Source organism: Mirounga angustirostris, unplaced genomic scaffold, assembly GCF_029215605.1.
Source record: "Mirounga angustirostris isolate CCGP_5_RB_7025 unplaced genomic scaffold, mMirAng1.0.hap1 SCAF_3, whole genome shotgun sequence".
NCBI classification, from domain to species: Eukaryota; Metazoa; Chordata; class Mammalia; order Carnivora; family Phocidae; genus Mirounga; species Mirounga angustirostris.
Genome location: NW_026991711.1, coordinates 10,299,528 through 10,321,364, shown reverse-complemented (window position 1 = coordinate 10,321,364; position 21,837 = coordinate 10,299,528). Strand labels below are relative to the sequence as shown.

Sequence of the window (21,837 nt, the reverse complement as noted above, 5' to 3'; positions counted from 1 at the left end):
CTCCACAGAGGTCACAATAGCACCTACAACTGTGGCATGTGTGAGCACGAAATAACTGAACACCTGGAACGTGCAGCGTGGCTGACACAGAGGGGGTGGTCCACAAATGTGAGCTGTTATTATTTCCAACGGTGGATACAGAGGTATTCTTCCCATCTGTGTCTCCACATTATTTCATAATCTTTTTAATGCAAGGAAGGGATTGAATATTATATTGTGAAATGCCTCTAATTTACAAATTATTCACTTATAAATACAAGGAAATTAGGTGGTGTTTCTTCAAAGGAACTATCCTATACAGGGTGATTTGAACTTCAGGTCAGACCATAGTGGTCTATTTGGCCCTTACAAGACTTCTCAAGCCCTGCAAGACTTCGAAGTTTAGTAGGGAACCTATCCCTGAGTAATAACTCCTGAGGTCAAGTCCCACTACTCATATGGCCAAAAAGTTAGGTCCCTCTCCACCCGCTCCATGAAGCTCCCAGGGGTGTTCAGCAGTGGCTCTTGTAGACAGAGACGAGGCAAAGTCTTCAGAAGGGATTAAGAAGGGAAAATTACTTTGGGTTCCTACTGTAGGAACACTTCACTTAAGTGGACTTGCTGCTTCCATTCCATTCCCATGACCAGCTGCCTCTGGCCAATCTCCCATTTGGGGAGGTCTACTATGAAACTATAGTCTCCCAGCCTCACACCCATCTTTGGATGTTTCCTTGGTGAGTCTCTTTAGAGCTCTTGAATGAGAGGTCACCAAACTCAGTTGCAAACAGCCATATTTGGGCACTGTGCAAGAAACAGAATAAAGCCAGCCTTCAAGGAGAAAAACAGAGGCAGATGCATGGACAGAAACAAAGATGAGAAATTATGTGTCAGCCCACAGAGAGTGAGAGAAAGACAAAGAAAGCATAGCTGCGTGACAGGTCTGACTATACGCAAAGGCTCCCTGTGAGCCTACGATCTGTTCCTTGCAACCAAACAATTCTTGAGTGGGACATAAATACTCACTTAATCCTCACAGCTGAGGAAGGAGGCACTATCCCTATTTTACAGAAAAATGCCCAAGGTCTTACTAATTAATAGCAGAGCTGAAACACGTCTGTCTCCAGAGCCTACTGTCTAAGAGGCTACAATATGGTGACTTATTCTCCTTCTGGAACAATGCTGTGCTGGGTGTTTCTTCATGGAGTGAAGTAAGGATGTCTGTAGTTGGGGAGGCAGGGGTGAGAGGTAAGGGAGTCAGGAGTCATGTGCTTGAGGCAGTTGCAGACAAAAAGAAAAGGAAACCAGGTCTAGGGCTTGGCTCATCCCTATTCTCAGGCTTTTCCTTGTCACTTGGAGTCATCTTGTTCCTAATAAGGGCCAATGGCAGGAAGGGGTGGGACCCCAGATGATGAGCGCATCAGCAGTGCACAGGGAAGAAGAGAAAAAATCAGAAAGACATTCTAGGCGGGACAGAGGTGGAGAGAAGGGGTGTTTCAGGGGCTATAGGAGGTTTGCTTATTTGTCCTTAAGTTAGGAATGAATTTATAAGGAATTGCATAGATCTCCTGGGGCTAAGTTCCTTAGTAAACATGGTATAAATTTCATTAATAACTAGCTAAACACGAAAAATGTCCTAGTAAAATTAAGTTAATGAAGTTAACACGAAGTTAATCAACTAAAAAGTTCAACAAGTGTTACCACAGAGTTCATCACTCACAGCCTAGAAAGTCTTGCTCTGAACTTACGGTTTTGCAATTAAATTTAAGAGCAGATGCATTTTCATTTATTATGAAAACAGAAAAGACCACCCTAAGGATGCCAAATTGAATCCTTTTCCTGAATGCCTGTGTACGACTCCCGATATGGTTATAATTATAGCTATGATTACACTTAAAATTTGTGTCTCAGAACACAGAGTAGGTTTTGTAGACTTTTTAGTTGCAGACCAAAGGTGCCTATTGTTTCTTCTACCACTGGCTCTATAGAGCCTATCATTCTGTAGAAGAGTAAGAAGACCTCTGAGTTTCCTAACTCATTTGATAGCTCCATAATCAGCTATGGAATAATCCTCCATAATCAGAGGAAGCAGAGCTACCACAATGATTGCAACATTGGAAATGAGGGAAAATATGTGTGTATGTAGCAATGTAGGGAAACAATAAAAAAACTAATCTTGTTGCTCAGATCCTGTCACTGCTCAATGGAATATATAAAATCTTAATAGATTTATTGCTGCAAGGCAAAAAAAAATGTGTTTGTGTGTGTGTATATATATATATATATATATATATGCATGCTGCATATATATATATATATCTCCATCTTTTAGATACATGCATACATACAGAGAGAGAGAGAGAGAAACAATTATACATCTAACACCCAGAATCAAAGAAGCATCAGTCCCACCATGTATTTAGTTTAACTGTAGAGGGAAGATTTAGCCACATCAATCTACCCTATTTTATTAAAGTAGTTAATTACTTATGGTTGGCAGGAAAGACATGTAGATGTTCATACCAATAAAAGAGACTAGGATACAGAAAACAGAATAGAAAGCAAAAATATAAGAAATAATACCAATGAAAAGAGTATGCAAATCCAAAGCAATGTCACCTGAAACAGGACAGAGATGGTTTTTAAATGTCCTTCACTTATAAAGGCATTCAAGCCAGTTTCCATTTATGTTGAATTGGTGGTTTTAAAATTTTGAAATTTTGAAAACATAAAATTTATGGAAAGACTATTTTGGAATAATTGAAATTTATGCACAACTTACTACTATACAATCTTTGTGAACTAAAGTCATATTTACGGCAACTTATTTCATGGGTTACCTATTTTATCAGATCAGTAGGATATTTGGGTTTTTGTGTAAAATATTCTGTGTTTTAAACTTGAGGTCAAATTTTATTTTATTTATTTATTTTTTTTAAAGATTTGATTTATTTGAGAGAGAGAATGAGACAGAGAGAGAGAGCATGAGATGGAGGATCAGAGGGAGAAGCAGACTCCCTGCCGAGCAGGGAGCCCGATGCGGGACTCGATCCTGGGACTCCAGGATCATGACCTGAGCCGAAGGCAGTCGCTTAACCAACTGAGCCACCCAGGCGCCCGAGGTCAAATTTTAAAACAAAGTTCCACTCTCAGGACAAAATCAACAGTTCCTTTAATACTCAGATGGGGACTCTGGATGACCAGTTTACCAACTCTCAGATATTTATTCATACATCATTTTTCTGATTTATTTCAGTGATGGCAAAATTACTAAGTCAATTTAATTATAGCTATTCATATGCTTCATTCCAATAAGTTTGACTTTTTTGGTTGAGATAGGAATTGGTTTTGGTTCTTTTCAACTAGGTTATTCCTAAATCTACATTTCTAAATTCCTACCTATTTATTTCGCATGCTGAAAAGTTAAAAAGAATTCAGAAAGCCATGGGAAATAACAGAAGTCATGGCTAGGTCCTGTCCAGCCTCTGCCACCATGCTGGAGAAGAGACAGGCTGACAAAAGCATCCAAAATTATCCAACTTTGATGGGTATTTTCTACAAACAAATCTCAATGTACTGCTTGTTTTAGACTTAGAAATAAACACTTGTATAGAAATAGTGTTATTGCCATCACCCACTCAATTTCTGGTTCCCTACAACCAGACCAAGAGGACAAATAGAGCTGCTTCTATATGAGAAGACAAATGATTACTTGCACAAGCCAAGAAGGCTCTACGTCCTTCTTTCACTTGCTTGTTCTCTTGTTTGGTAAACAGTAATTGAGGAGTCTCTTCCATGTGTCAGGAATCATTGTGGCAGTGACCACGACTGCTGTGGTCCCTACTGCCATCGAGTTTCCTCTGGTTGGAGAAACAGACTTTAAATAATGAATTATACCATTTTAATTTATTTTATGAAAATTATGACAAACACAAAAGAAAAGCATAGGATGATGTGGAAATATACAACCAGGGGAGCTGATCCCCTATTCTTTGAGGATGAGGAAGGCTTCCTTAAGGAAGTGACTTTTGAGCTGAATTCTGAGTGGCTCAGGAGAGTGTTCTAGAAAGAAGAAACACGGAAAAATGACAGTGCCTCGTGGAAGCAGAAATGATGTTTTTGTAAGAGATACACAGAGTAAATGCAGGAGTAATGGGTCTTAGAAGAACTGGCTCTTATTGTTGACCTCTAGGCCACCTCTGGAAGGGGGTGAGGGAGGATAAGCTGGAAGGAATTCAAGCAAATACTTATTTTTTAATGTCATTTCTATAGTTTAATGTATGTTTTAGGAGAATGTAATATCACATTTTGCCCATTTTAAAAATAAAAAGAAGTGATATATTCTACTGTTTGTCCTTGAGGGTGTCCTTGAGAGATCATTATAGCTCTAGACAGGAGTGAGTGGATGATTCAGATGAAAATTTCCTTGTTACCTAGCTTTAGATGGCATTAATCATTAGTAAAAGCCAATGAGTATTTCATGACCATTTTAAATATTTTTTCTTAATTTTTTCTCTTTTAATTAATTGATGAGTGGTTAATCAATTTTTCACTCAGACATGAAAATGTACTCTCTCTATTCACAGCTCATGCTCACTACAAACAGATTGATCCCTTGGCCATCCCACTTTGCATCTGTACTCGTTCACATCAGCTCTTCTGGAAAGCTTGATTTAGGACCAAACATGTAAAAGCTGAGTTGAACAAATGTCAGACTTTATTCACCTTCATTTCAAACCATATGTATCATCATTCATAAAACTTATCAAGCATGCTGCCATATTCACAAACATGTCTAATATGCAGGTCTCTTGGATGCCACATTGACATAATTCTAGCCTAACATCTACCCACCTCTCCACTGACCTTCATTTTCCTATATCCCTGTATAGTTCTGTCTCCTCATTACACTCTCCTGGTCATTTATCTCTTGCCATCTCAAATCTCTGTAATAAAGAAGCTAACTTGCTTTCTAATTCCAGATTGCAACCTTGAGGCATCTATTCACAAGTATTTAATGCAGGTATTAAAGATTTATTTTATTTATTCATTTGAGAGAGAGAGAGTGACAGAATGAACAGGGGGTAGGGTCAAAGGGAGAGGGAGAAGCAGACTCCCCGCTGAGCAGGAAGCTCCATGTGGGGTTCGATCCCAGGACCCTGAGATCATGACCTGAGCTGAAGGCAGGCGCTTAACCGACTGAGCCACTCAGGTGCCCTTTAATACCTTTTAAGCAATGTATTCAGGGTCCCAGTCAGACTCTGATTTGGTACTCATAGCAGGCCTGATTATTTCTATTACAAACTTATGTTTCCCTGGCATATTTTTTTTCCCACTGGATAAAGCATGGGACTAGGAACCAGAAGACCCAGGTGTAGGTCCTGGCTTCTCCATTTGGTTGAGGTGCAACTTTAGCTCACCCAGGCCCTCTGGATCTCCACCTCCTCATCTATGAAGGCTGAGGGAGCATGCTGGTCTTTCTCCATCACTGGGCTGTACCGAGTGAGGGCCTTCCCTGACCTCGTTGAGGAGTGAGGACTCCAAAATGTATATTCCCTTAGCATCCAGCATTACTTCTTTGAAATCCTCATTACTCTTGCAATTGCTAATTCAATGCTGGTTTTTGTCCACCCACCCTGAAGTACCCTTCAGTAAGCTCCACGAGGGCAGGGGCTGTGCTTTTCTTGGTCAGGACTCTCTTAGCATCAGTAAATAGCGGCCGATGGATTACTAAGTGAAAGTGCGTTTTAGGCAAGAAGCTACAATTGCTGTCATTGTTATGACCGTCAGTAGCAATGGTAATACTAGAAGTAGTTGTAGGATTTAACTATTAGCACTGTCACATCCAATATACAACAGAAAGAGAGCCACAACATAATATGAGATATCATCAATATTCAGTGTAAACTCTTCCTCGCCATTCTTTTAACTGACAGGAACAAATCACTACATGATTCAAAGGCCATATGAACGTAGCTCCCTGTAATGGTTCAGAGTACAATATTTTGCTTCTCATGTAGTAATCCTTGAAATGCACAATGAGCCCCCACCTCGAGAATGACCCAAAAGAAAGAAAGAAGGTGTATTCTAATGCTGAAGCAGATGACAAAGCCTTTCCGAGTTTTGGGGAGGGACATAAGCAACTACAAAAATCAGTCCCTTGTGAGAAGAGGATTTGTAACTGAAAACCAGAGGGAAGAAAATAAAATTCTCCAGGAGGAAGAGTCAATTTTCAGTCCCTAGGATGGCGTGGCTTGACTTTTCACCCTTATAAAGAGTAGGGAAGTGGACAGAGTGAAAAGGCTGTGGGGTGGGAGGGATGCTCCTTTTGGAAAGGTGACATGGTTCTGAATAAGTATTATTGATATTTTGGGGCGGGGAGGGGAGCAAAACATGAGAAGGTGCCAGTGTAGCCCACCAAAGCAAAGAAGGAGTTTATTGGGCTTTAAGTAAAGCTCAGGGCAGTCCAAAAATCCATAGGCCCGAAACCCGATGGGACATCCCCTGATCACTTCCCAGGACTTGGAACCCATGTGCAATCCCGGAGCCTTGTGTTTGCTGCAGGTGCACCTGTTAAGGAAGCAGCTCTATTATGTCACATTGCTCAGCTTGCAGATGCCAAACAGACTACCTCTTAAGACATTCCCTCCCAGGTACTTGGTAAGGTACTCAATTAAGTGAATCGTGATTGTGACTGCCCTCCCTTAAATAATTCAGGCCTTTGTAGAGTACTTTTATAACATCCAATATGACAACAAAATTCTTCACTGATTTAATACTGTTGGCATGATGTTATTACTTGTGATGTTATTACCTTCATTCACTTGAAATTGACCAAATCATGCCATGTATCTAAAAAATAAATAAATAAAAGGTGGGTCCTGGGAATATGGAATGGCGTCAAATACTGTCCCTGACCCCAGGACCATAAACTTGGGCAGACCTAGAGTTTGGAGAGCAGTGGACTTCCTTGTATAAAATAGAAGTCACAGATCTTTTTTGCTGGGTGAGTTTTAAAAAAAGTATTGTACTGCACCTGGAGGCAGGCTGGGGCGCGTCCCTGGGGCTTGTTGACATCCACGGCTACCAGCTGCCATCCACCGGCGGCGTCTTCATGAAACATCTTCAAGACAAAGAGGGAGATGAGTCAGAGACACTTAATACAGAACATCATGAACTCCTACTTTATGTCTCCAGCTTCTACCGTTTTTATGTTATCAAAGATTTGTCTTTTTGTGGATTTATATTTAGAACCTGAGTCATTCCAATTATGTTCACTGGAACACCGAAAACTTAAGTGAATAATAATCTAACAAGAATAATGGCAATAGCTAGCCTGCATTTATTGAGCATTTGCTATGCATCAGGTCCTTTCTGCTTTACATGTGCTTTGCATATAATTGCCCAAATATTCTTCTCAACGAGACTTGATAGGACGTATTTTATCCCCATTATACTGGTGATTATTACATATTAGACCTGGGGAAAAAATAAAAATTAGAATTCCAAAGCATTATGTCTAGTATGTTTTTGACTGGGAGTGGTGACTTTTTATCTTTATTTACTGGACATTCCTCACCGAGTCAACAGAAAAATATTCTTGGGATAAATAACAGAAGAACTGTGCATGTGGCACAGGGAAGGAGACTGGTTATTTTAATGGTAGAAGACTGACATGTCACTTAGTGGACTCTGCGAAATTATTTTAATGATGCCAAATTAATCTGCTCAGCAAAAATTTTATGTATTTTGTCTTAAAATACATAAGTGATGAAATTCAGAATGGTATAGGATACTAAAATCTGATATTCATTGAATGGGATACCTGGATTGTTGGATGCCTGGGTTATTATCTTACTGCATACTCTACTCCCTCAAAAATTAGTCATCCGTCAATATTACACCCAACTGGAAGACATTTCCCACTTATAAATATTTTATGCTAGTATATTTTCTTTCCAATTCCTTTTGTGTATGTAGGGGTAGGGGTGTGGTTGAAAGTGAGATAAGGTGGAATTAAGGATTTTTATTTTTCTGAGACACTAACTAGAAGCTATGTTTATTCCTGCCCAAGACCACAGTTTCACACACATAACTAAATATTTTCTTTGCCATACTTATTCATGCCCTCACATTAGTCTGTGTTCAAAAGGGTAATTATTGATGGAAATATGAGATAATGCAAAGATGCCATACCTAAGATTCCTGGCAGTAGAGGTAGTAGATTATTTGTACAAAGAAAACTTGTGAGGTGGTGAGGGACAGTGCCAAAATCCATAGACCTTAATATGTATTTCTTTTTATTAGAAAACATTTTTTTAATGGTTAAACTGAGAATTCTCAACAATGCCAACCTACAAAGATCCACTCAGAAAAATGGTGTATCAGATGTTCATGCGTCCTAGAATCAGTACTTTCCGAAGATTGCACTGAGGGCTCTTTGCCAAGTATGCTACTTATTTCATCCTTTCCAACATATACAGAGAGCACCTACTATATGACATTCTACAGAATACTGTTACACATATGCTCAATTTAATTATTCCACGAAGCATTATCCTGACTTATTTTTACATTATGCTGTGCTCACCACAAGTGTAGCTACCGTCTGTCCATATATACCATATAAGTATTTTTAAATGACAAAATGGAGGTGCATATTTGCCCAAAGATCCTTTGATCCAAGATACCAATTACCAACTGTTTTTCTTAGGTGCTATGTACAGGATTCTGATTCCCTTTAGAATGAATTTTGAAAGGTACTCTTAGTGGTAGAATCAAGCACATCCCCGTGAATAGGCTCATTCTGAGAATTCATACATTGGTTGAAATGCAAACCTTTTAAAGTGCCTTTTAAAGTTGCTGTCAAAATTCTGGGTGTCTCCTTTTAAGGAGAAAAGACAAAAGCAATCCTGTCAGTCACTAGCTAAAAATCTTCTGTACATGCATCCTATACTCTCTTATCGTTGCACAAAGGATCCCTGGGGCATATATTTGCTTTGATCAGTAGCAGACTAATTTTCTCTGTTAAATTATTTTTTTCCAGTTGACCAAAATCAAATGAATCAATTTAATTGTCAGTAAAACTGTTCTCTCAAGGTCACTTCTTTGTATAAAATGAAGTGACGGAAATGCAGACATGTTTGATGTCTAATTTCTCTTTAGTCTCCTGAATTATACGACAAAATTTAGATTGGTTAATGTAACAGTTATGTGAGGTAGAAAACAGGATATTCAAATCCAGGAATCCTCAGGGCTCAAGTCCTGTCTCTCCATATCCCTCAATGTGACCCTGCTGGACCATAATTTGTATATACATACTGATTGCCAGAGCCTGCCTTGAGTCTCTTATCAGTATACGTAACAAAAACGTAGACTTTGTGGCCTAAAGTTGAACAGTTCTTTCAGTTCTTCTCCAGGCAAAGTGAAATAAGCTCATCCGCACCATGAATCGGCGTAGATGGGAAGACCACATGACTGGTGACAGATGTCTGAGGTGAAGCATCTAAGGAGTGAGAATAAAGGCCTGGGCTAGAGAAATGTTAAGTCCAGGACACTTTCTAGTAGCACGTCTGTCCCTCCCAACATCCAGCTCTGGTGCAATACCCCTGCGCACGTGTGGCATGGGTAGGCCTACTGTGGACTGATGTGGGCACCATTGTGTCACAGATGAATGAGTCTCTTGGCCTTTAACCCAACAGCTAACTGAGCTGGTGGCAACAGTGACCCATGGCTAGTAATTATGCAGGTATGAAAGCCACTATCCCCATCAGAGCTCATGCAAACTAATGATTACCACTCTGAAATTTTCCACTTCATTTTCTCTTTGTTTTCCTGTTACACGTTTGTATTACGGTCCCCGCAAGTCCTTTGGCATTAATTTTTTCTGTAATGTGTTTCGATGCTGTGATTCGAAGGCAGGTTGCTTTGTTATTAAAAATTAAAAAAAAAAAAACAAAAAAACCTCCCAGTTCTCATCACTGGTTCTCTTTTGCCTCTGAACAGTCCATATTAGAGCCAATTCCTCTTAAACTGCCTAAGATCTCAGAAAGTCCGTTTTTCATCCCGTTAATATGTATAATTTTCTCTCTAAACACACAGCCCTCTTGGAGGAGTCAATGGACTCAAAGACCCCACCAAGCCCACCAAGCCTGGGCCCTCTGTGGCTCTTCTGTGAGGATAACTTAACATAGAACAACTGCAAATGTTCCACATGCTGAAGAGTGGCAAGAAGTGTCGCCATTACTGAAAAGCTGTGTCCTGTGCAATAAAAGGCCATCTTCGTTTTCATTTCCTTAATGCCTACCTGTTTTACTACAGTTAGAAACTGATGATTTAGTGTTTTAAACAATTCAATGAGAGGCCCTTGTGCGCAGAGTTCTGTCAGATTTTACAAATGTAACAGGCTCTCAGGAAATGATGCGCCCCCCGCCGCCCCAGACGCGAAAGCCTCCGGGCCACTCGCCGAGCGGCTGGCGACCGGCTGGGCGGGGCCTGTTGCCAGGCAGCCCGAGGGCTGTTCTGCCGAGGCTCGGCCTGGAGCTCCGGTTGCCTAGCAACCGGGTCCTCAGCCACAGCATTTTTCTCCATCAAGGTTTTTCACGGTCCTCTGTGTGATGACCTCTGCTGAATACCTAGACGCATTACCTCTGAATTACCAACGTATTCCTCCTGCTTAGGTATAATTTTGCATCAAAACCATTTTGCACAACTTCGTCGAACGTCCCCTTCGCATTTCACTTTCTGTTAGAACCGCTGGCTGATGTGGGGGCGCTTCCCGAAACTACTCTCTCAGCTGTGGCTTTACAAATACGAGTTACTGAATGAGCATGATGTGGTTTTAAAGACATCTCAGGTCATCTCTCAGGAACACTGAATGTGAGTTCTGCGCTGAGTTCATAGATCTATGCTCCATTTAGTTCTCAATGCCGATAGCAGAAAACACACCTTCCAGAGGTTGTCACCTGACTTAAAGGACAGACCAGAATGGACCTGGAACTTCATTAATTCTCATGGTTCACTGGAGGAGATGACAGAAGAAATAAAAACTAGGTTTTTTGGGTTTTTTTTACATGTCATCTGTGACATAACTTCATAACTTTAAAAAAATCTTTCATGAAAATTTGAATAGTTGCTTGCCAGAACTGAATAATATTAATACTATTTCATCTATAATGAGTTGGCCAGATGATTCAAACTTTCACAACACCATCAAGATGCTGCATAGGGCTTTTTCAAATATTAGCACATTTAATAGCATTTTTAACATATAGTTAATAAAAGTTCAATTTGAAGATTTTCACAGTAAAATTTTTGCCTTGGCTCTTTCACAAATACCTTTGTCCCCAGACCACTATTTACAAAGTCCTATTAAACTATTTACAAAGTTATATTAAATTTCTCTTAAAAATGAATATTAAAATAATGAGTCACAAGCATTAAAATCATTTCATTCTTGATTCAGGAATTTTTTCTCTCTCTCTTTTATAAAGATTCAAATTAGACTAAGATATATAAACCTTCCCTGCCTCTTTCTAAACACAAAAACAGAACCCCCCAAACACACACACACACAAAACCAACCAAAATTAAAAACAAAGACATTGGATCTGGATTGCCCTTCAAAGTAGTAACTGCCCTGATACTTATAATTAAATTCTAGGGCACTCCCAATTTCTTGGGAGTATAGGGGCACCCTTCTGAATATATAGTGATTCCTCAAAAATCACAGGTATGCATTATGGAGTCTTCTTCATAATTTACCATACTGTGATTGGCTCGTTCTGAATGAAATATACCTTACATTCCCCAAATAATTCTACTCCTATACATAAAGGCCATTATATTGGTTTTCAATTACATGAATAAATATTTATAAAAATGGGAAATTCTACAGTTTCCATTTTTATCTGTAAGCCTTCTGAAGACTTACAATGGCCAAATCAAATCAAAAGTACATAGTAAATATGGTGACAATCTTGGCTTTATATCGAATCCACCCTATCACCCAGAAAAGCTGATCTGGTCGGTCTGGGCTTGGGCTCTTGCACCAGCATTTTTGAATAGCTCCCTCCGTGGGCGTGAGGTAGAAGGCCTTTATCAGAGGGCTTTCCCAAGTTCCATCAAGGCCCACTGAGGGTGGGGCCGGATATGTCCGTGTTCTAGTGGGAAAGGACATCACCACCCCTCCATACGGTACCTGCGTGGTGGCCGTTGACGTAGTACTGCTTCTCGATCCCCACATCTGTTGAAACTGTACCCTGATTTCTGCAAATGTTTCGATGATGACAGCGATAAATACATTCTGAAAGAAAATCACAAACCACGTTTACTAAAGACTGGGGATGAGGAAGCGGAGGGCAACAGAAAGCAAACAAGAGATCTGCAGAAACGGCCGGAAAACACAGATTTTATTAGGACGAGTTTCTGCGGTACCTTCACAAGCCAGGCCAGGAAGAAGATGAGCGTGATAAAGTAGAAGTAGGACCTCCAGCGGGGGAAGCTGTCAATTGCTCTGTACATGAGGAACACCCAGCCTTCCTGGGACGCAGCCTCGTAGACTGTGAATATGCTGGTGCCTGTCAGGACACAAGAGAACAGACTGAGTTACCACGGGCTCAGGAAATGGGGAAACACTGTTCAGAAAAAAAATCAATATTTATCCATGCTCATTTTCTCAATGACAAAAACTCTTTTAAAGGGACTGAAATCACATGCAACATTTGATTGCGCTTATTCTTAGGATTTTGATAAATTTGTTTCTGACTTCAAGCCAGGGCAATTTCACAAGCAATAAAATAACTTTATGTTCTATCTTTAGCTGTTAAATGCATCTAAGAGCTTGGAAAAGGAAATGAACATTCAAACCAAGTAAAGCTGTAATAAAAAATAATGTGTAAAGTATAAGCTTGCCACTTGGGGCTTAACACTTTGAGTGTGCTGAAAGCGCTTGTTATTGTTTCAGCCAAAATGAAATAAATTTGAGAACTGGGTTTCATTTGAAGTCACTGTCTCAGAGGGACACTAAAGTTCCTAGGCCTCCAAAAATTAATATGATGGAGCCTGTCTTCGGATTCCATGGTGTTTACTGAACGCTGAAACGTAAGACAGTAAATCATCAAATGGCACTTTGTATTGTCTGGGAGAACTATCTCATTGGAAATGCTACTGCTGATGATGGAAAGAAAGAAAAAAATATATATATGCAGACAGATCTTTAAATAGTTCAGAGAATCTAAAATGCCATTTTGGGGAAAGACAGTGTTCAATTCTCATAACATTATGAGGGATATGTGATTATTTCCCCATTTTATAGATGGGAAAACTAAAGCACATAAAGACTAAGTAATTTATCTAAGGATGCACAGATAATAATAGGGGAAGTAGAATTAACCCAGGCATTCTGGAAAGAAGCCCTGCATATCTAACTGTGATGATACCCTGCCTCCTGACATCCTTTCTGTGGTTTGTTTTCCCCATCTGTAAAATGGGTAAATAATATCTCACAGGGTGGTGAAGACTAAATAATTTCATTTCTGTAAAGCATTGACACATGGTGAGTACTGAATAAATTTTAAGTACTGTTATTGTACAAATTGAAAATAATTGCTTAATGTGATTTTGTGCAAAAACACATAAGTAAAAAGAGTGCTGAATTAAAGTTGTTTGTAAAACAAATATGATACATGTTGTTATTCACAAAACTATAAACATTTGCACCCAATAGATTCCACTGTCATAAACAGGTTATTAGAGGATATAAAACTAATTATCCACCCATGTATGTTCTAATCACACAGAAGTTTAAAATGAGAATATGTATACGATCAGATGTCCAAACTAAGGAGGGGGTTCCTAAAGTTGGCTGGTGACCAGCTGCTTCTCTGAGCCTGTGCACGCAGGAGGAATAATTACAGCATCAATGAACCAAAGTGTGCAGAACAGCAGAAAAGCCTAGTGGTAAATGGGGACAAGTGGGACAGAAGCAGCTCTGAAAGAAAAGCTGAGAAAGAAGGAAAGCGTATTCTCATTTATTGAATGCCTATTACGCTAAGTACTGTACATGAAATGTAACTTCATATAATCGTATTTTGTACATTGAAAAGTTGTTGCCATAACAACTAGTATTTGTAAATCATATTTGGTGTCAAGGCTCTTTTACATATTTCAGTGCTAAGGAAACCTCTAATGAGGCAGGTAGGTGGGTAGGTGTGTATAAGAGCAGGTATTATCCATCACATCCTTTTCCAGAAAAACAAAGTGAAGGTCACTAGTTAATGAATTTGCCTGGGGTAGGAAGTGATAGAACCAGAAACTGTACCCACACCAACAGGTTCCAAGTCTTAAACTCTTTTTTTCTTTAGCATCTTACTTTTATTTTCTCTTGCTCCAGACTAGGACTTTCAAGAGAGTATTTTTTCTCCTACCATCCTTAGTTTGAATGAAGTCTTTTTGTTTCTCCTTAGGGACTATGGTGGCTAAGGATATAGCATACTGAGAAACTCATACAAGAAGATGGCTTTTAAGGAAAAGATTCAGAGAAGAACAGCATGCACAAAAAATAAAACGCCAACAGAAAACAGAAGTCACTCTTTTCATTAATGATTTATATGTACTAAAAATGTCCAACATTTTGCTTTTGTGGACTGCATATGAAAGACAATTTTCACATAAAACAAATCATTTATGTCCCTTATTTTCTTCTAGTTATTTGAACTAAAACAGAAATGTGGCTACAGAAATCCATTATGAACAACTATTAAAGCTTAATAGTTTTACCAATTGAGCATTTACAGGTAAAATATGAGCACTGTCAATGTAAGGTTAAAGGAACACTGAATTACCCTTCCAATATCTGGCCAGGTCCTTCTTTATTAAATCTACAGGGAATATGCTATTTGGGAGTAAGTACAAAAATAATATGTTCTAATCTCGAAGAGTTTCCTTCATTTTTCCTATTTTGACACACAAAAAAGGGAAAGAAGTAGAAACCCACCATGTGGCTCAAAGAGCAGGGTTTGTTCATACAAAGAGATGAGATGTTTGTGAAAATGTAACCAAAAAACTCCAAGAGCAATGCTGACTACTGAAGGAAGTGCTTCCCCTACCTGTGAGCTACCCTGGATCAAAGGCTGTGAAGAAGCTACTAAGAATTGCAGGAGCAAACGCAATTGGATAAGACCTTCCTCATCACTTTTCTGCTCCTGACTTTGCGAAGCGTATGAAAAGAAAATCCCTTTTGGAAAGATTTCCCAATGGTTCACCACCATTTAAACTGACAAAAATCAAGCTTATGATCATCTTATTTTCTTTAGTAAGTGGACAACGTTGAGGAAGAAAACTAGAGCTGCTCAAACTACTTTGCACACACTGCTCTCTGTCTCCCCCCTGCCCCCTTCTTCTCTCTGGTCCTCTTAGCTGAGTCCTGTGAGGCAGCCCTGCTCACCTCCATTGCCCTCAAGCTACACTGCGTTCGTAGACGTCCCAGGGAGCCCGGCTCGCACCTGCCACCTCACTTATCTTGTGTCCTGAGTCCTGCTGCCTCATTTATCTCCCTCACTAGCACGAATTAGCTAACTAACTTGGTGAGCACTCAAAGTTAAAACTATCTTTCACCTAGGGGCACCTGGGTGGCTCAGTTGGTTAAGCGACTGCCTTCGGCTCAGGTCATGATCCTGGAGTCCCGGGATCGAGTCCCGCATCGGGCTCCCTGCTCAGCGGGGAGTCTGCTTCTCCCTCTGACCCTCCTCCCTCTCATGCTGTCTCTCATTCTCTCTCTCTCAAATAAATAAATAAAATCTTTAAAAAAAAAAAAAACTATCTTTCACCTCTGTACCTGGCATTGTGAGCACTCAAGAATTGCTGATAAACTAAACAATTATCATGGTATTAAGACATATGAAGGCTTTTTCAAATATCTGCTTTTGTATTAATTCTTCCTCCCTGTGAATATTGCACAGATAATTTGGAAGCAAATTATGTAAAATTATTATTTTACAACTGATTTTATGTTTTGCTGACTTTCAAAATTCACTTAAAACACATACGCATGTATAGATTTCAAAGCCCACACTAAATCCTAACCAAAAAGTCTTCCTCTATTGTTTGATCCACCATGGGAAATTTCTAGAAAATATTATATATTATACATACAAAATATTTTTTCTAGATATACCCCAGAATACTTTTAGTCCGTTTTAATTATAGAACTAAACTTGCTAGCTGAAAAAACCACATTTTGTTAAATGAATAATGATTCTACAATAGCATGTGGGGATAGAATGCATCCTCTTTCTGTATAACAATGTGGCCTGCTCCAAAAATATCTCTGCGAAGCTACTGGAATTGTACCACATTCTTGGACCCCAAGTTCTTAAAGCAAAAATTCAAGTTGTAGAAGAAACAAAATCACGACACTCAGCTCATCAATTCTAATTTCATTCATCCTTCTTGACCTTGTCCATCGGTGGTTTGAGTTCAGTGGATAAGAAGACCCATTAGCCTACATCTAGAAAATAAATACCCTGGAACTTTCCACAGGCTGCATATACTGAGAAATAGCAGATATTTTTATAGCTCTGAAAAAAATATATTTCCATTGTTTTGACTACCTTTAGTATTACATTTATTGCTTGGCTATCTTCTGTTCTTTTTCCATAAAAAAAAAGTGATAAATTGTGTCCTGGGAATATTCCCTATTGTTTCTTCTAGTCCTAGGTTACACATCACCATTGAGTCATTCAACTTTCAAAAACAGGGCCACAAGATTGTAGTGACAACTAATAATAAGCTACTAACCTGAGGTCCCACCATCAGACTCCTCTTCAAATACAAAATATATGTGGCGCTCTTCTAATAATGGCGATACCCAATCCATTGTGAAAAAAATTGGGCATTTAGAATTGGTGATGTAGCCTTGAGACAGTTGAATAAATAAGTATATCAGGCCCTAGTATGAACAATAACAACCTTTATTCCCATGCTCAGAATTCCCAATAGAACCACAAAGGTTCCTTTTAGGACCATCCATTCCATCCTCTCTCAATATTAGGATCCTTGGAGAAACATTCCTGAACTTTAATCCCTCCAGTGATATGGAACACACATCCTCTTGAGACAGCCCCATTCCAGGTCAGGCAATCCATCCCATTGGATGTTGGCTCTGGCTCCATCCCTCTGGAATCTGCTCTTAGCTTTGCAGAGCATAGCAAGCTACAGGAGTCTAGAAGTGGTCCCTATACTTCCAGAGTGAGTCATCCCTCCTTCTACCTAGGTCATCCTGCTATAGATACTTGTCTTCTTATCTGGTCCTTCAACATTTTCAGCCTGCTGTACCTTTTATGAAACTTATCTCATTGTCTGTCTTCACTTCCCACCAGGGCACAGATTCTCACTTATGGGGGGGACAATGACAATATTCTCATTACTCAAGAACATCAGTTTCCTTCCAACTTTCCTAAGTAGCTCTCTCTGTTCCTCTGGCTAACTTTGATTGGATCTCACCCTTTTTGGAGATCAGCTGATTGACTTTTCCTCTTCTACCTTCTAGGCTGAGTGTCCCCCTCAGCTGGAAGGGAGAATGAAGTTATATGTTTCTCTACCACTACACATGAATGTCTGTGATCTAAAAGTGCATTCAATAATCTGCTCTTAACCAGTATATTTTACTGTGAAAGGATATAATCCCCATCCTAGACTCCAAATGGATGCCTTTAGCGACTATAGTTGCAAAGATCAAATATTCAGTCCTGAAAGGGGATCAGATAAGAGAACACACGTAAAGAGCTTGATCTTTGCATGTTTCCATTACCAGAAATACAACTTGTTCAAGATGGGATGGGTGGTGCTTCATTGGCGTTCATTTGTTTTGTCATGTCTGCATTTATATAACTTACTCTCCAATGAAATTTTATTTTTAAACTCTAGAACTGCTCCAGAGAGCAATATTCTGATGAAACCACATAACTAATAGGAAAAGAAGAGATTTACATAGTTTAAGTGGGAAATTTACTGAAGCCACTCAAAGGTAAGTTGTCCTCTCTGTTTGGATTTACGTAGAATTCACTGTTATTTAAATCCTGAAGTATCATTGGCTTCGTTGATGCTCTAGCCAGGGTTCCTCAACTTTGGCACTAGGGACATTTGGGACAAAATAATGCTTTGCGGTGGGGAGGCTGTTCTGTGCACTGTAGCATCCTTGACCCCTACTCACTAGATTCCAACAGCACTCCCATCCCCCAAGTTGGGAAAACCAGAAATGCTTGTAGATATTGCCTAGTATCCCCTGGGGGGCAAAATTACCCCTGGTTGAGAACCACTTTTTTAACTTGACAGTCTTTCTGATTCCGTAGCTCTGCCCTGTGGTGCCTACCTAGCTCAGGGCCTCGCATATGATTTGCGTTTATTAGGTATTTTGAACTGAATTGAATTTCCTCTCTTGACACAGGGGAAAATGGAACAGTTGTGGGATTTCTCAAAATTTCTCCTTTGGCTTATTATGAACAGTTTGGAGGTTAAACAATTTTAGGCCAAAGGAGAGACCTAAAAATGCATTTCTGGACTATATTTACAATAGTCTACATTTGAATTTGACATTTTATTCATCTCTAAAGATTGTTGAAGGCTAAAAGCCTAGATCCTAAGACATCATTTGTTTATAGAAAGTATTTGCCACACAGTGGATAGCTCAATAGTACCATTACATTAATATTTATGAGTTTTCTGTTGGAAGAAAAATCTTATTTTTTTTTACTTCTTGCAATTTTATAAGATGACTGTGCACACATGCATGCCAAGGGGAATATTTTCGTTTGCGGAATGAGATATTACAAGTATATTAATTAAGTTTTAAAAAGAAAAATCACATATTTTGAATGAAGTAAGTGGGCACAAAAATTTTCCTCACCAAAAATTATAGTGGCACTTTCTGAATTATTCTAAGACAAACCACAAACACACACATTTTACAAGTTTTGCATCTGAATCAAAAGGAGGCATTCACTACGTTCAAGGACAAACACAGAAGAAAACGGGCTCATCTGTGGTCCACATTCAGGGCTCTGGGCTCTCGGGACCATGAAGCAGAGTGTCGAACGGAAGGCTGCTGAGCGGTGCATGACACGTGTGGGTGTAGGTCTCAACAGTGGAATCTGAGCAGCCACGACCAAATTTCAAACAGCATAGCGGCCTCTCTAATTCAATTACATCTCATAGCTTGGGGTCATATTTGACAACAGAATCTACACTGAAATCCTTTTTGTTTTGGTGAGCTCCTAGTCTCTTTCATCTCTGGCAATTTCCCCGGTCTCTGGTATAAACTTTCTCCCACACATTTTAACCACATATTTAGACTATTTTAGCCAATGGTCAGTTGTGAGATTCACTGTAACTTTCTACAATATATCTTTCTCCCACCAAACTGCCCCACGCCACCTCGTTGTTTACCTCTTCACGTGAATTGCACACTCAGACCCCGAGAGTTGAATCTGTGGTGGTAATACATTTTACCCAACAGTGGTTATTATAAAAGCAAACCCCAAGGAGAGAGTTGTAGTCTTACAGTGGACATCTGGGTTCAACGTAATAAAGCTCTGTCACTAAGGCTGAATGTATCCACATACATGAAACATGAATTAGGTCAGTAGACCAGCATTAGCAAGAAAGGCCCATCCTGAATTACAGAAGTTTATTGAACAATAAACCAACTAGAATTAAATTACTTGGGATGATGTCACCTTTCTAATGAATAAAACCTTTATGAACAATGTTTTCTATTCCTTGGAATCGTGTTTAATTTTACTAAGATATATATATATATATGCAAAATAGTGAATTCAAGTCTTTTGCCTGATAGTGATGTAACCTTATGATTCAATAATCTACACAGAACTCATCGACATGTTCATCTAATGAGCTACACATATTCAGCCTGAGAACTGCCATGTGGCCATCAAAAGAGCAAAACAAAACAACACTTTTTATTTCCTATTCCAGAACATGAGCAAACACAAAGGGACTCTTTTATTCTAAATGTTTTAAAATGTATTTATAAACCTTATGTTTTTGACCTAAACTTTAGCTTAGTTTTTTTTGTTTGGTTTGTTTGTTTTGTTCTGTTTCTACTGTTAAGCACTCTTTTGGCACCACATTGCCTCACTGATGAAACCACTTTGTTACCTTAACCTCACTCATAGCACTAAAGTTTTGCAGTAGGATCAAAGGCCCTATAGGAAAAAGCATGTATATGTTTATATACATTTTCTAAGTTACACTTTTTTAATAACTAATAAAGATTCTTAGTTGAAATGTATTTCTTCAGATGTAGAAAATTTCTAAACTTCCAAGTTCTGAATATAAAATACTTCTAGAAAAGGAGAGGTGAAAGCTTTAACTATAGTATTCACAAATGGAAAAAGAAGTGTTGACAAGGCCGGATGCTGACACTGGCAGGAAAGTTTAGGTATTAAAGTAGAACAGTTCCAAGGACGCTTAGCCCACATGCCAACAAAAACACTCCAAGCCTCTTGTGCTGGGCTATTTCCTTGTAGGCTGGGAACGAAAGCAGCAAAGGAGAGGTCATGACAGATACCTGTTACCCTCTGCCTTTGAGGAGCCTTGACTTCAGATCTAAAGAATTTCTTGGAAATTTACTTTCTGTTAGTTGACTTTAAAAAACTAAGCTTAGCCATAATTAGCTTTTAGTTACCTTCCCTAGCATTCAAACTGTCCACTACTTCTTATCTATTGACCTTGGGCCAGCCAGTTAACCATTCTGGGCCTCAGCTCCCCATAGATAGAATACAGCAATGATGATATGTGCTGGTCACCACTAATGTATTAAATAAATGTTATTTAGCAGTCTTTTAATTTTCTCATAAAGCAAGCAATACATATCACGCCAAAAATATGGTTTCTTTTAGAGTGTTTGAGCTTTGTCACCCATCTTTGAAAAATTTACTGGAAACTACAATCAAAAGAAATAAAGGCAAAAAGACCAAAATTTCATGTAATTTTTAGGGAATTAATAGTTATGACATTAGAATTTCATAATAATGCAAAATTAGAACCAAGTATTTGGAAAAAAGGACTAAGACTTTCTTGTCTTCATATTTTGAGACACACATAATTTATATCTCTGTATCATCATGCATAAGCAATGAAAAATGAGAATTAACTCTAAGGTTAAACCCAGTCCATCTGCCTCAGAATAGCCACAATAGTGAGAATTTGTTCTGATTTTAATAGGAAGGCTGACTGACTTAGTAAATTGGCACAGGATCAAAAGATCAACCAAAATTGGAAACAAATAATTTGACATTTTTGTTCACAGAGGCATGGTAAAGTTGAATCAAGTCTAAGTGGGAAGGAAGAAAAATAGCTGAGTGATATTAACCAAATTTAATTTACAATAAGTATGAATACAAATAACATATGACTTTAAATAAAAATAAAGTTCTTATTTGTGTTATGACAAACATAAAATGTCCATGATTTATAATAAAAAGATTTAAAAATATATATGATAATATAAAACAAAAAACAAGAAGATTTTGGTGAGTTCTACCAAACATTTAAAGAAGAGTTAATACCTATTCTTTTCAAACTATTCCAAAAAATAGAAAAAGGAAAACTTCCAAATTTATTCTATGAGGCCAGCATTACACTGATACCAAAACCAAAGACACTACAAAAAGAGAGAACTGAAGGCCAATATCTGATGAACGCAGATGTAAAAATCCTCAACAGAATACTAGCACACCAAATTCAACAATACATTAAAAAAATCATTCATTGTGATCAAGTGGAATTTATTCCTGGGTTGCAAGGGTGGTTCAATATTTGAAAATCAATCAACATCATACA

General features: G+C 38.7%; 1 protein-coding gene across 1 annotated transcript in view; it reads right to left on the bottom strand.

Annotated features, from left to right (window-relative positions):
- Positions 1–21,837, bottom strand: part of NALCN (sodium leak channel, non-selective) — a 312,103-nt gene that overhangs the window by 191,006 nt on the left and 99,260 nt on the right. Inside the window, exons 8-10 of the mRNA XM_064585923.1 lie at positions 12,412–12,554; positions 12,176–12,280; positions 7,013–7,099 (exon numbers count right to left, since the gene is read on the bottom strand). Of these exons, the coding sequence (XP_064441993.1) occupies positions 7,013–7,099; positions 12,176–12,280; positions 12,412–12,554 (335 nt within the window). The remainder of the gene's footprint in view (positions 1–7,012; positions 7,100–12,175; positions 12,281–12,411; positions 12,555–21,837) is intronic.